The sequence below is a fragment of the Ixodes scapularis genome, unplaced genomic scaffold (genome assembly GCF_016920785.2).
Source record: "Ixodes scapularis isolate PalLabHiFi unplaced genomic scaffold, ASM1692078v2 PGA_scaffold3__209_contigs__length_174095766, whole genome shotgun sequence".
Lineage (NCBI taxonomy): Eukaryota > Metazoa > Arthropoda > Arachnida > Ixodida > Ixodidae > Ixodes > Ixodes scapularis.
This window is the reverse complement of record NW_024609868.1, coordinates 116,915,318-116,928,744: the sequence shown is the minus strand read 5'-3', so window position 1 is coordinate 116,928,744 and position 13,427 is coordinate 116,915,318. Positions and strand designations below refer to the sequence as shown.

Sequence of the window (13,427 nt, the reverse complement as noted above, 5' to 3'; positions counted from 1 at the left end):
TGCGAGTGTGGTTCTCTTCAATACTTTCTGCCGCAAGAACAGAAGATCGACCAGTAATTTACGCAGTCCAGTGCGCAAGTGACAAATGATGCGATGCATTCTGGATAACGTGATTTTCATTTGACCTTTCCATTAATGAAACGAGGTAGTTGAAACATTGACTCACAATTGACAATTACGCTCAGTGTTCGCAACCCACTGCCGTCAAACGGGGCAGAGTCACGAGAGTTTATCATAATGTATGGAATGCAGGTGGCATCCTCGTCATAATATGATATATATTTTCGCCCTTCTTTTCTTTCCTTTCTACGCACTTTTACATATCGGTTTTGTTTTTTCACACGTGGTGGCGGGCTGGCAGGCGCTCTGCGTAAGGGTTTTCACCCATCTGCCTAGCCCGGGCCGCACACCACCACATAGGCCCCCTCCAGTTTGTGAAAATGAAATTATTATTATTAATATTAATATTATTATTATTATTACTATAACAGTCCTATTTTCGGCTCACAAGTAGTTTGTGCCAAAACTGAATTATATTGCTTTTTAGTTCGCGTTATTTTGCGATTTTCATGTATCTGCATAAAACTAAACACATAACTATCTATCATGCTCGACGTTGCACATTCGACATTCCTAACTCTCCTCGTCTTTCTAAACGTTCGAGTGTGTCCTAACACCAGAAACCAGAATTTTAAAGGTTAAAAAAGGCACGTTGTGAATATGGAACGCACACTTTCATGCAAAGCTGACGTCAAGTGACTCAAATCGAAAAACATGCATATTTACAATTCTTCTGGTGAAGGCTCAGCAACCGTTGCATTTATTTGCGTGCACGAACCGGCGACTCCCAGAGAAAGTAAGAACGCAGTGATTGCCTTTGCTTTAACAATGGAAACACACCTGCAAGCGTGCGCTGATGAAGTCTCAAAATCAAAACTCTGGTAGCGTCATTCGTAACTGCGCCGGCGGCGGCTACTGCCCAACCTCGTTGTCACGCCACTTTCTGGAAGCAGACACTAAAATTGCAAGTAAACACACCAAAGCGGCACCGATACACTTATCTTGCAGAATATCACCTTATTTAGTAATAACTGCGTCAATAGCAAATACATGTCGTATTTAAGTTAAGAAAAGAAAAAGATACACCTTTTTCGTGAGAAAAAACTAAATATCAGAGTTAAGTCTGGAAAATAGCTAACGTAACACCTGTTCACAAAACCGGTGATCGCCAACAAATAAGTAATTACCGTCCCATCTCTCTCACCAGTGTTCCATCTAAGCTCATGGAGCATATACTTTACTCAAATATAATAAACTTTCTTGACTCTCATAACCTTCTTTTTGAACATCAGCACAGATTTCGTAAATCTTACCCTTGCGAAACCCAGCTAACCGCCTTCCTTACTGATATTTATTCAAGCTTCGACTCGAATATTTAGACCGACGCCATTTTCACTGACTTCTCCAAAGCATTCGAAAAAGTACCACACCACCGTCTTTTAACAAAGCTTAACGATATTAATAGTCATCCCTCTGTTGTTAAGTGTATTTCTGAATTCCTAACTCGCCGTAAGCAATATTCCTCCGCTAAAAATGTAAAATCTCCCACCTCTACCGTAACGTCAGGCGTCCATCCACTGTGCGCCTGTTCGCCGATGATTGTGTCATTTACCGACCCATTCTTTCATACCATGATCATCATGCTCTCCAGGAAGGCCTTGAGTTTGTAATTCATTGGTGTGAAAAATGGCAGATGACGGTAGACTTTAATAAATGCAGATCCCTATCATTTTTCCGCAGTTCGCGTGCCCACACGATTTCCGTATTACCTAAATAACACTCAAGTAATAGCATGCTCATCTTATAAATACCTGGGTGTTCATCTCACCTCTGACCTATCATGGACTATACTCACATAACTTCTGTAATTTCTGCTACTAACCGTTCTTTCGGATATTTGTGCCCTAACCTCAAACTTGCTACACGCTCCGCAAAACGACTAGCATATACTACTCTTATGAGATCGAAGTTATAATATGCCTCATCTATATGGTCCCCATGGCAATCTTGCCTTGCATATAATCTAGAATCCGTCCAAAACAGAGCCCTTATTCGATTTATTTATAATAATTACTCACAATATGCCGGCATGTCAGGATTACGCCAATCAGCTAACCTTCATTCACTTTCCCTTCGCCGCCAAATATCACGCCTTTCTCTCCTCCATCGAATTTCTTATCACATTAGCCACCTCAAAGCATCACTGCTACACCTCCTCATCGTATTTTCCCGCGTTTAGATCACCTATGCAAATTACGTCCAATTCGATCATCTACTGTTTCTGACCAGACTTCCACACTACCATTGGCCATCGAGGATTGGAATTCACTACTTCATAACATCGTCACTCTAAGTGATTCTACTAAATTTGTTGAAGCCATTACCCTCTCTTTATCTAACCTACCTTGCTAGCTTACAGTGTCATAATTGTGTTTACTGTTCTATTTGTTTTTGTTCTATTGCAACCCCCTTGTATAATGCCCCAGGGGCCCTCAAGGAAAATAAATGATGATGATGTCGATGAACAGTGTATTTTTGGGAAATCTCTGCCGAATCTTTAGAAGAATTCGGCAAAAGATAGGCTCCGCCGAATCCCAATATTCGGCAAAACTAATAAAAATATGCGACCCGGGGGAGGGGGGGGGGGTTTGCCTTCCCCCCCCCCCCCCCACTAAAAAACTAGTTGATACGCCACTGACTATTTGGCACCTTTGATTACTTTTACTGATTGATTTTTCATTGTTTTATAAATTGCAGCCACTTGCTTATCAGATGCTTTTAGGGAATATACAATATAGGCTGAAAACAAGACTGATAGTCGAAGGTCGGCGAAAACAGGAAACCGGTCACAGCGGACCGCCTATCCCAGCCTGATTAGTGATAGCCTGTACAGCCGAGGCAAGTTGTGAAAAGCTCTAGAGCGAACTTGATCCGTTTAAATTTCCGTCTATACGCGACATCTGAACCACTAATATCTACTATAGGGGGCTGGATAGCACACAGTTGATCTCCGTGCCTGGCTAAGCCGAAATCACCGGAAGTTCAATCAATACCTGTGCATTGAACTTCCGATGTGCTGGAACTTCATGCTGGGCATTCAGTCACTGCTTTCGTGCATTCAGTCAATGGTTTTTTGTTCATGCTTTCTTGTGTATTTTAGTAGGTTTTATAACAATATTTTGAATTAAATTTCGATACTAAGGCATTTGAATGTCGGACATACGCACACTTGTGCATATGTCCGACTAGAGCATATGCACACTTGTGCATGTGTCCGCAACAAGCAGGATTTCTTGAGATGACAAGAAAAAAATCCAGCGTCCTGGACGCTGTTCAAATTAGCACCCAGAAGAGTTGAAACGCTTGCGAAGCGCTCACTTCCGGGACAAGCCGCTTAGTTCCGGCGGCTTCAAACCGGTTTGCTGAATCTGCCATCCAGCTCCCTAGTGGAGATCAGAGGTTTTCACCGGCCCAAGAATAAGGCCTGTTCGCAAACCCGCGTTTGCTTACGGCCGACTTCTTTCGATTTCTTACAACGAGAGAACAGGCTGGTACGCTGACGCTATCTATGAGGTGGCCCTGAAACTGCATTTTACTAGAGCGACGGTTTCGCGGTATATGCGAGTTCAAAGCCACGTACTGTCAATGAGAAAAGCTGGTTTATAAACACTGTCAAACGTCTTTTTTTTTCGAGCCAAGAATTAAAGAACAATAGGCGAAAAAAAAAAAAAGGAAAGATACGGAAACGTTCAGTGTTCCACATCTACCCGATAGATGGTACCAGTGAATTCTCTTGTCGTAAGGGACCCCAAGAAGTTTTAAGGCACTAGATTGACATCAGTCGCAAGGGTGTGAGCCAGCGTTATGAGTGATACGAATGGACGACGTCTTTAGGACTACCCTTGCCATTATTTTTTCATCCTCGGTGTTTTTGCGCCTAGAGTGTAACTTCTACTATAATCCTAGAATCTATTCTTCTTTTATTTAGATCCCCAAGCGACACCACAATCTCATATGGATATCTCAACGTTGGCGGTGGTAATGGCGCTCTTCGCCGTAACGGCGGTGAGCGCAGTCTGGTGGGTGCTGAACCGTCGCCACCAGCAGGGACTGTTCCGGAGACATGGCATCCCTGGACCCAGGCCCGATCTTCTGGACGGCAACTGGGCTCAACTCAAGGAAGACCGGATTGAGGTGGGCTCCCGTGGCAGCAGAGTTTGGAGCGACCCCGCTCCGCTGCTCCGCGACACGTACAGTCGGAAATCGCACGACGGGCCTAGAAATCACCAAACCATTACATGGTGTAATTCCCACTCCCGTCAAATTCTAAGTAGAAAACCGTTTTCCCGGCGCATTTTCATCTGATGCTATGAGCGTCAAATGTCCTCCGTTAGCAATAGACGATCTACAAAGCTGCTTGGAGGTCTGGTAACACTCTGTGCGAGGCTATCTTGGTAGTGTCGAATTTTTTTAGTTTTGGTCTCTCGGCATTTCGATGGCAGTAACGCTATGCCAAAAAGTGGGGTAGCCGATTTGGGGTTTTCAGACTTTCGGGGATAGCCCAGCGAAACGGAGGACTAGGCCGTCGTTTCTTTTACTTAAAAAAAAAATGTTTCCAACTTTTTTTTTTTTTGTGAGTGAAAGCGCAAGAAGAAAACGTACTTCTTAACGCAGTCTATTCCCGCATTATCTCTACTCTACATCAATACATGTGACTTCCATTTATTAGGGGCCGGGGGGGGGGGGGGGTGTTTGAAAGCTTCAATCGATGGAAATACTTGCCCTGATAGCGCAAGTTGCCCCACCGTATTCTCTTTTAGAGGTTGCAAAGAGCTGTAGTCGGTTTTAGATTACTACGACCTCAGTAGAGCACGGATGCCTGATGTCGCGACGGTAAACGGGGATTTGTCTAGCTCCGGCAGAACGACTGCATGTCAGTATCGGTTTTGTAAACCGATATGCATTTGGCATAAACACACGCAATATGCATTTGCTGTCGTCGGTGTTGCTTGATACCGCGTCTGCAGCATCGTGATCTTTTTTGTCTCAGCCAAGAAATAAATGAAAAATTGTTTCTTTACCTTAGTGAACTTAGGCAAGCAATGTAATTAGTTGAACCTTGCGCTTGACGAAACCGCCGCCATATTCCCCTCCCCGTGTTTGTTGAGTATTTATGTTTATCCTACAATTAAAGAGTTAATGTAAACTTAAAGAACTCTTCTTGAGCGATACGTTCATGTCTCAATATTATGATAATATTTAGTTGTTGGTTAATTATTCAGCTTTTAATAGACCACGGTCAGAAGCAACATTTCTTTGGAGGAAGAAGAGCGGGAACGGAACGAGCGGCGATGTGTGCAGCAGCGCGAATGGTTCCGCAACCGCCACGAGGCCGCTATCGCCTACAGTTCCACTGCGTCGAGCGCTTCAGATTCCCTTGCAAAAGAAGAGCAGATTGCTCGCCTTGAAAGCCACCGCAGAGAACAGAAGCTACAGCTCCGCTGCTCTTCTTTCTTCACCAAAGTGGAAAGGCTGAAAGCTTTCTTTTGTTTTGCGCTTCCGACATGTCTGCAGGCAGTTTTTGTATCATCAATATGAGAGGATCGTCATGCAAGGAAGAAACGCAGACTGTGTTTGCAGACTGTCTTTTATGCGCCGTATTAGCAGTGTTTTAGCAATGCAACCTAGTTTTTCTGAATTTACTGTAGAATGTTTGTTAAAAGTACCCGAGGAGGTTTCTTGAATCGCCAAATTATGACAATAACTCACTCTGTGGTCTCTGAGCAGATTACAAAAAACAACGAATCATAACGATGCGTGGCCGATTTTTCTATTTAAGAAAAAAAAGAAAACGATCGAAGATCAAACACATCGAAATTATCTCCGGCGATGAGAGGAGCATTGATCCGGCAGCCAGGACGACGTGTGTCTAAAGGAAGCGCGAGGTTTCGTTGAGAGTACGAACGATGTTACGACAAAATGTGTATGCTTTTGTAGATTCTAAAAGCAAACAAGAGTAGTCAAAAGATGTAAATTTTTTCGAGGAAACGAAACATTATACTGCAATACCAGTCTCAAGAACAAGGCACTATGTTTTGTTTTTTCTTTTTTTCCTTTTTTTTTTGTCTTCCGGGGGAGTGATGTGTCCGGTCGTAGGGTCTCGAGCGCGCACTCGCTAGGTTGAATCGTAGTTCGCATTCGAGATATCACTCCGCGGTTCCAGCCGTCAAAGTAGCGAGGATCCTTCGCTTGCTATTGACTGACAGCGGTTCTGGGTATTGGAATATGCTCCTCTCATCGTCGGAAATTACCTCGGTGTGTCCCGAGTTTTTATTGCTTTATTATCATGGAAATCGGCCGCGTATCGTCCTGATTTATAGATTTCTTAGATGCTTGGAGCCAGCAGAGGGAGTTACCGCCATATCTAGGCGATCTCAGAAACTGTTTCAGGGCACCCTCAAAACAAGAGAGCAAGTTGATATGCATTTTAATCGGGCTAACGCATTTTTTTGCTAATAATTTCTTTCTTTGAATATATTAATTATAATTAATGGGGCATTTGCATTTTGAAACGAGACATCAAATGTGAAGTTCCGTATTTTACTCTCGACAATGCTTTGGCGTCCCGGACGTCGTTGAACAAGCCCAGATGCTGCACATAGTTAATTATTTCGTTATTAGATACGGTTTACTTTCTGGGGGTCAGGATTCCTGGATGAAACCACATACAATGTAGCTCAACTATGACAGCACTGATGTGGAACTCGAAGATCCTGACGCCAACTCCTGTCCGCTTTCTGTGCTAGAACAGCAGCAGACGAAGAAACTTTCATGGCGTGCAAGTTTTTCTCTATGTTTATGTAAAAGCCGTCATAGCTTTTACATAAACATAGCAGAGTGACGTGTAACGTCACTCTGCTATTCCAGCTTCTAGCAATTGAAAATGAAGTCACTATACTTAGTTTCGTACTTACCTACCCTTACCACGCTGTTCAAGTCACTTGAGCGAGAGAATGGCTTCATCCATCGTCTCATTTCCGCGACGGAGCGTGATGCTTAGAGTCTAAATCAAGACACAGGCTTGCCTAGCATTTTTGACAGGGCTGTGCACTGTGTGCGAAACAAACTGTATACGTAGAAATAAAGCAGCACTACATTATTTAGAGCTTCCTGGAGCATGCTGCTTTGCGCTTCATAGTTACATTGTTTAGAATAAAAAAAGAACGAAAGGTAACCAGAAATGCTGAGCTCTCCAAATAGAATGAACAGATATCGATCTGTACTCCGTTCACACCTATGTTGAGACTGAGGTGGAAGCTACGTGCTCGTTACGTATACTTAAAACTATTATTTTGTGACATTTAAAAGCGAACGCTCACCAGCGTAAACAAATGACGGAACCAGAATATCGCATTCTCTTTCTTTTCGCCACTAACTCCTCATTTCTGAAAAAAGCCTCACACTCACCAAACGACATAAAAAGCGCTTCCAGAGCGCACCCTCAAGTGCTTCCTAGAAGATGGTTTCCGGTAAGCCAATCCCGCACCAAAGTATTTGGTCGCACGCCGCGTGCCGCCTCGTCTCATGCCTATTGACGGTCACATCCCGCAACATTTTGTGGATGAATTATTATCGGAAGTGTATTTAGATACTCTGCTCCGCAATTAGAATATATACACCCGCTACCTGCGCAGGTGATGGAACACTGGATCAAGGAGTACGGCAAGGTGTTCGGCTACTACGTCGGCGGAGTTCCCCACATGGTTCTCACCGACGTGGAAATGATCAAGCAGTGCTTCGTCAGGAACGTGAGCACCTTCCACGACAGGCCTCCTTTACCCATATGCACCGGTCCTTTCGCAAGCTGCATTATTGCGCTTGAAGGTAAGCGCACACCATTTCCTTATGCACGTTCCGTTTCCGGCGCTACCCCCGAAAAGCTCGCAAGGAAGTCACGGTTCAATAATATTCACGCGCCTCGTTCTACGTTTTCAACTGATAGATTATGAAATGTTTTGAAGACTATATTTGTTTTGAAAGATGTTGGAAGTTTGAAAAGTTCGGGAGTGTATGATGATCCGGGGACGACCTTTTGAAAATTACAGGCCACGGTGAAAGATGATAAAGGCGTCTGAACGGCGCCGTCTGACTGCGGAGAAAGTGTGGCGAAGGCTTGCTTGCAGTCCTGGCCAACGCCGTGAACTGGCGAAGCATGTCTGGGGGCCGTATGGGTTCAATGAGCGCCACTCGTGGACCTAGAATATGGTGGTTTAGGAGGAATGTTGTGACGAGCGCAATGGAGAGAACAGTCCCATGATACAAGCCTCGTAGTCTGTATGCGGTGCAATCAATCTCCTTGGAGTGGTTGTTGCTAGTATTCTGCCTCTGCCCCATCACGTTTTCATGAACAGAGGTAAGGCGATATCACGTGCTGTGTCAAAGACATCTGACTGATCTTATCATTTGGACACCACTTCTTGACCGGGTAGCCCTCCTAAAACTACCCCACAATTCCTGCGTTAGGGCGGGTGAAGACCACCCCACGTGTTCAAGACTTCGGTCGAACGATTCCACTGAGACCAGGGTTCTAGGAAGTTGTCCGCACACTTGTGGTGGCGTAAAATTACGGCAAGTTTGAAACAATTTGTCGCACCTCGATTGGAATGGTTGCGAAAATCATCCGCGACAGCTAGAGTTTTCTTCCGCCGGATCTTGGGCAGAAAATATCGACCAACGATCGTGACAGTGGGAAGCAGTGCCAGAGAGAGGACAGTAAAAAGATCGGCAATTCAGACCTTCGCTAGAATATCGAGAAGTCTTCCAGATTTGAAATTTTGCGCCTTCTTCGCGAGGGACACTTTGACGTTGATAAGACTAAGGCACGACCTAAAAACGCAATGTGGTGAACTGAAATCATGAAAGATATCGAAGAAAAAATACACCGCTGGTGATCATTACATCAACATATATAAACGCAACAAAAAAAAAGCCGCCAATAACCAAAATAACTCTCTCGCAAACCTAGGCAACACGTGACCTGGGTAACAGTCCTAGGCAACGAATTGGGCAACAAACCTAGGCAATTAAGAGACTAAGCAACAGACCCTCATCCACAAGCTAGATGTAAACCATCATCACTATTTTTTTTAACATTATCTGTAAAATAATATTTTATTATCACTAGACGCGGCGCCACAGGCTTTCACAGTCTAGGGAACTTGCCTTTCTGCGGCGCCGCAGCTCTCCTGTGCCAAAATCAATATTAATATCAATGTCAACAAGCAAGGGTCGTATAAGTCGTGACCGACAATTTCTTCGTATATCCAGAAATCGCTCGCTTGCAGAAGGCAGCCGCGTAAGTCGTTGTGGGTGAGTTACTGCAAGTCCATCTTCGTTCAATATGGCATTCGAAAAGTTGTCATCTCAGACAATGGTCCACAATTTTCACGAGCACCAATCTCAAAGTTCGCCACCATTGCTAGGATATACAGCTTCGGACAGATAACGTCGAGCTTTTGCGATCCACAAAGCAGCCAACTTCAGGAAATTGGAGTGAAAATATTGAAGACCTCCATGAAGATCATAAGTGATCATTATGAGAGATTTCTTCCCATCAACTACACACCAATTAGAACTTTCCTGCTATAGAGGGTGTTTTTGTTTGTATTTTAAACTTGCATGATTTGTTGAAAAAACCCTTGAGAGCTAGACCAACGCGGTTTGTGCATGTGAGTTATATGAACTGGGAGACCTAAAATAAGGGTCTAATCGTGACGATCAGTCAGCCAAATAACTAAATTATGTTAACTTTTTAATTGTTGAAATTAATCATATGGTTCTCACTAGAAATTTGCTGATCATAGAAAACCAGTGAATCATATTAGAAAGACTTGGAGCATGTGAGAAGCACGGCAGAGCGCTAAAGTTACCACTCGTTCAGCACGAGCGAGGCAACCGGTGCGATAACGCGCCCGTGCAGTTTTTCTGTCTCTTATCATAGCCCCAGCCTTGTGCCTGCTGCATGAATGGTAACTTGAGCGCGATACTGCGCTTTCCACGGGCTCAAAGCATTTCTAATATTGACTGGTTTAGTGGTTTTCAATGATGCTCAGCAAGCTGCTCATTCGAAGCATCTGTTTATAGTATTTTCACTAATTAAAACGGAAATTCACGTATTTTAGTCAATCACTTCACATGTTATGACGATTAACTTCTATATATGCCCCCCACGGCCGTGTGACTCACGTGCACAATCCGCGTTAGTGTAGCTTTCACGGCCTTTTGTGAGCAAATCTGTTAAGCATAAAAAACAACTTGTATTTAGTAGAGAAACGCGTCCCAGTATATTGTTGTTAAAATTATTGATGTGTGTCATGTATTAGTTACATTAGAAAGAATGGGGATATAATTGAGGCCTGTTCACACATACAGCAGAGCGCTATGTCAGCGCCACGCGAGCGCTCGACAGAGCGCTCATGTGGCGCTTCCTAGCGCGTGACATTGTTCTAATATAGCGCGCGATTAACGCTTTTATAACGCCTTGTTAGCGCTTTACTAAGGTGCCTTCATGCGTGCTTTGCTTAGGGTGGAGACATCTGGCCATTTTGTCCCACACTTTTACAGAGCAGCTGTTAAGGGCTAGTTTCCCCAGGATCGAGTCTCCGCAAAGAAATCTCGACACAAAACTCTGGATAGCTACCGCCATTTATGAGCGACGGTGGCAACCAGACAACCGGTTTGCCGACCTCGCTCATAGATGGGGGCTACTTTTCCAGTCTTTTAGAGTGCCTTCATTTGCCGGCCGCTTCGCTGACAGGGTGGAGACACCCTCCATTTCGTGGCGAACTTTGCGATGCTTTCACCGGCGTCGTATTGCGTCTATCTTTCCAGAACTTTCGCTAAACAGAACGTTTTTGCACAATGACTTTATCACACAAACTCTACAGGACCCACACCCAATGTTGAGCTAATACTGAGCTCAGGCGCCATATTTTGGCGCTCCATTGGCTCCCTTGGTGTCTCCACCCTGTCAGCGGAAGTGGCCGGCAGACGGGGTCACCCTACAGCCTTTCCACTCTGGTGAAAACCAGAGTGGAGAGGCTGAATTTCTCTAGGCTTCGTCCTAGATGTCGTCCTCGAGGTCGTCCTAGAAGTTCCTTGAGGTCGTCCTAGAAATCGTCCTTGAGGTCGTCCTAGACGTTGTCCACAAGGTTGTCCTAGAAGTCGCCCTCAAGGTCGTCCTTGAGGTCGCCATAGATGTCGTTCCTGAAGTTGTCTTCGAGGTCGGACTAGACGTCGTCTTTGAGGTCGTCCTAGACGTCGTCCTCTAGGCGTCGTCCTTGAGGTCGTCTCATCTTAGTACAGCTTCGCTGGTCTTCCTTCTTCACCAGACTGAAAAGGCTGAAAGTTTTTATTTTTATTTTTTGTTCGGAAGCGCGTGAAAGAGCGTGTCCCTGCACGCGTTTGTGGCCCTGACTGTGCTTTGGCCACATTTTGTTTTCGTCGATTTCTTTGTATTTTACCCATTAGCGCGTGCTGTCGGCATCGGGTGCTAAAAAGGGTGGCATCACCCTAAACAGGAGGAGATTGAAGGATTGACATTCTGTTTAGGGTGATGCCAAAAAGTGGCATCACCTTAAACAAAATGTCCTTCTGTTTAGGGTGATGCCATCTTTTGTAGTACCCGATGCCGAAAACAAGCGCTCACGAGAAAAATACAAAGAAATGGACGAAAACAAACTGTCACCATATCACAGTGTGCGCCACAAATGTGTGCCGGGACGAGCTCTTTCATGCGCTACTGAACAAAAAAAAAAAATAAGCGTGTACGACAAAATGGCGAGACGCCACCACCCTAAGCAAAGTGCACAAGAAGTCACCCCAGTAGCGCCTTGTTAGCGCTTCTTTTACCGCGGTTACTGCTGCGGATTAGCGCGTGCACTGCGGCTCCGGTTCTTGTGGTTGGGTGTGCATCAGCATCACCATAGCGGACATCTGGGACGCTGAAATAGAACCGCGATAGATCCTGTTACATAGGCAATTAGTGCATATGTGTGTGGACGCCCAGAAGATTCTTCTCGGTACGCGAAATCTTTCGCCACCGGGATACCGACGGGTACCCGGAGAACCTTGTTTTCAGGCTGAGGCACCGAGACACAGAGCTCTTTCGGAGGTGATTATTTTTCAACTGCGTGTCTTTGAAACAAGGGTCACGCATGTCGGTCGTACCCAATCAATTAGTCGCTCGAAGTCAATGACTCTGGATCGTCTGCCCGACCGTTTGCTTGGAGAGCGGCACTCTTACTTTCTCTTCTTTCACCACCAAAGGACAAACAACAACAACGGAATCGCCGTGCACGCGCTGTTCCGCAACAGCAAGAACCGCACAAGGAGCGTGAGAACGCTTACACTGCGCTGCTGAAGCGTTAACCGAGCGCTGCTGAAGAGCTAACCGAGCGCCTGCTGAAGCGCTGCTCAAGCGCTAACCGAGCGCTACGTCACGCGCAAGTCGGTGCCACATGAGCACAGCTCCGAGCGCTCATGAGGCGTTAACTTGCCGCTCCGCTCTATCTGTGAACCGGCCTTTAGGTATTCATTTAATTGCGGAAAATTGGCGCAAAAACCACGCAGCGCTGGGGCAGAGATAATATATTAAGGGTGCAGGCGAGCTTGTGAATGTTAATTATGTTGAATAAACCTGAGACTGGGGCAGAAATGCACACATAAGTCGAAGGAACAGAAAAGGACAGGACGACGTCCCACACCCAGTGCACCAAGCCCAACGGATGTTTGAAAAGGTGCAAACGATCGCAAATGTTGTCTCACACTCATTTTGAAGCAGCCGAAGAAAAAATCTATTTTTTTCTTGAATACATTACTTGCAAGAGCTTGGCATTTCACCTATCTGAATGAAAGCACCATTTAATGGGCAGAGGTATGTGTAACGTTTGTATTAAACCGCAAATGTAGGAAAGTCGGTAGGTGCGTGGTATCATGTGCACACATTAATGGGAACATGCATAAGCGACAGCATTGTATATGTTTTTTTTTTCATTTACTGCATCAATTTATGTACACCTGTCTCTGTTTGTATACATTGGACACAAAGTCAGTAGCTTCGATGAAACAAACATGGAAATAACATTGATGGCAAATGCTAGCGTCTCACACTCATGTTGGAGCAGCCGAAGAAAAAACTTAATTTTTTTCTTTATTACATTACTCGCAAGAGCCTGTCATTCACCCATCTGAATAAAATCAGCATTTAATGGGCACAGGCATGTGTAACGTGTGAATAGTTTGAAAATTCGAAAGGTGCATGGAATTATGCGCACATATTTATGGGAAAATGCATAGGTGACTGCGCT

At 44.8% G+C, this 13,427-nt stretch overlaps 1 protein-coding gene across 1 annotated transcript in view; it reads left to right on the top strand.

The window, feature by feature from the left end:
- The window catches only part of LOC8053579 (cytochrome P450 3A5), a 42,307-nt gene that overhangs the window by 23,236 nt on the left and 5,644 nt on the right, over positions 1 to 13,427 (top strand). The window contains exons 3-4 of the mRNA XM_040206155.2: positions 4,049 to 4,254; positions 7,755 to 7,944. Coding sequence (XP_040062089.1) covers positions 4,075 to 4,254; positions 7,755 to 7,944 — 370 coding nt within the window. The 5' untranslated portion in view covers positions 4,049 to 4,074. The remainder of the gene's footprint in view (positions 1 to 4,048; positions 4,255 to 7,754; positions 7,945 to 13,427) is intronic.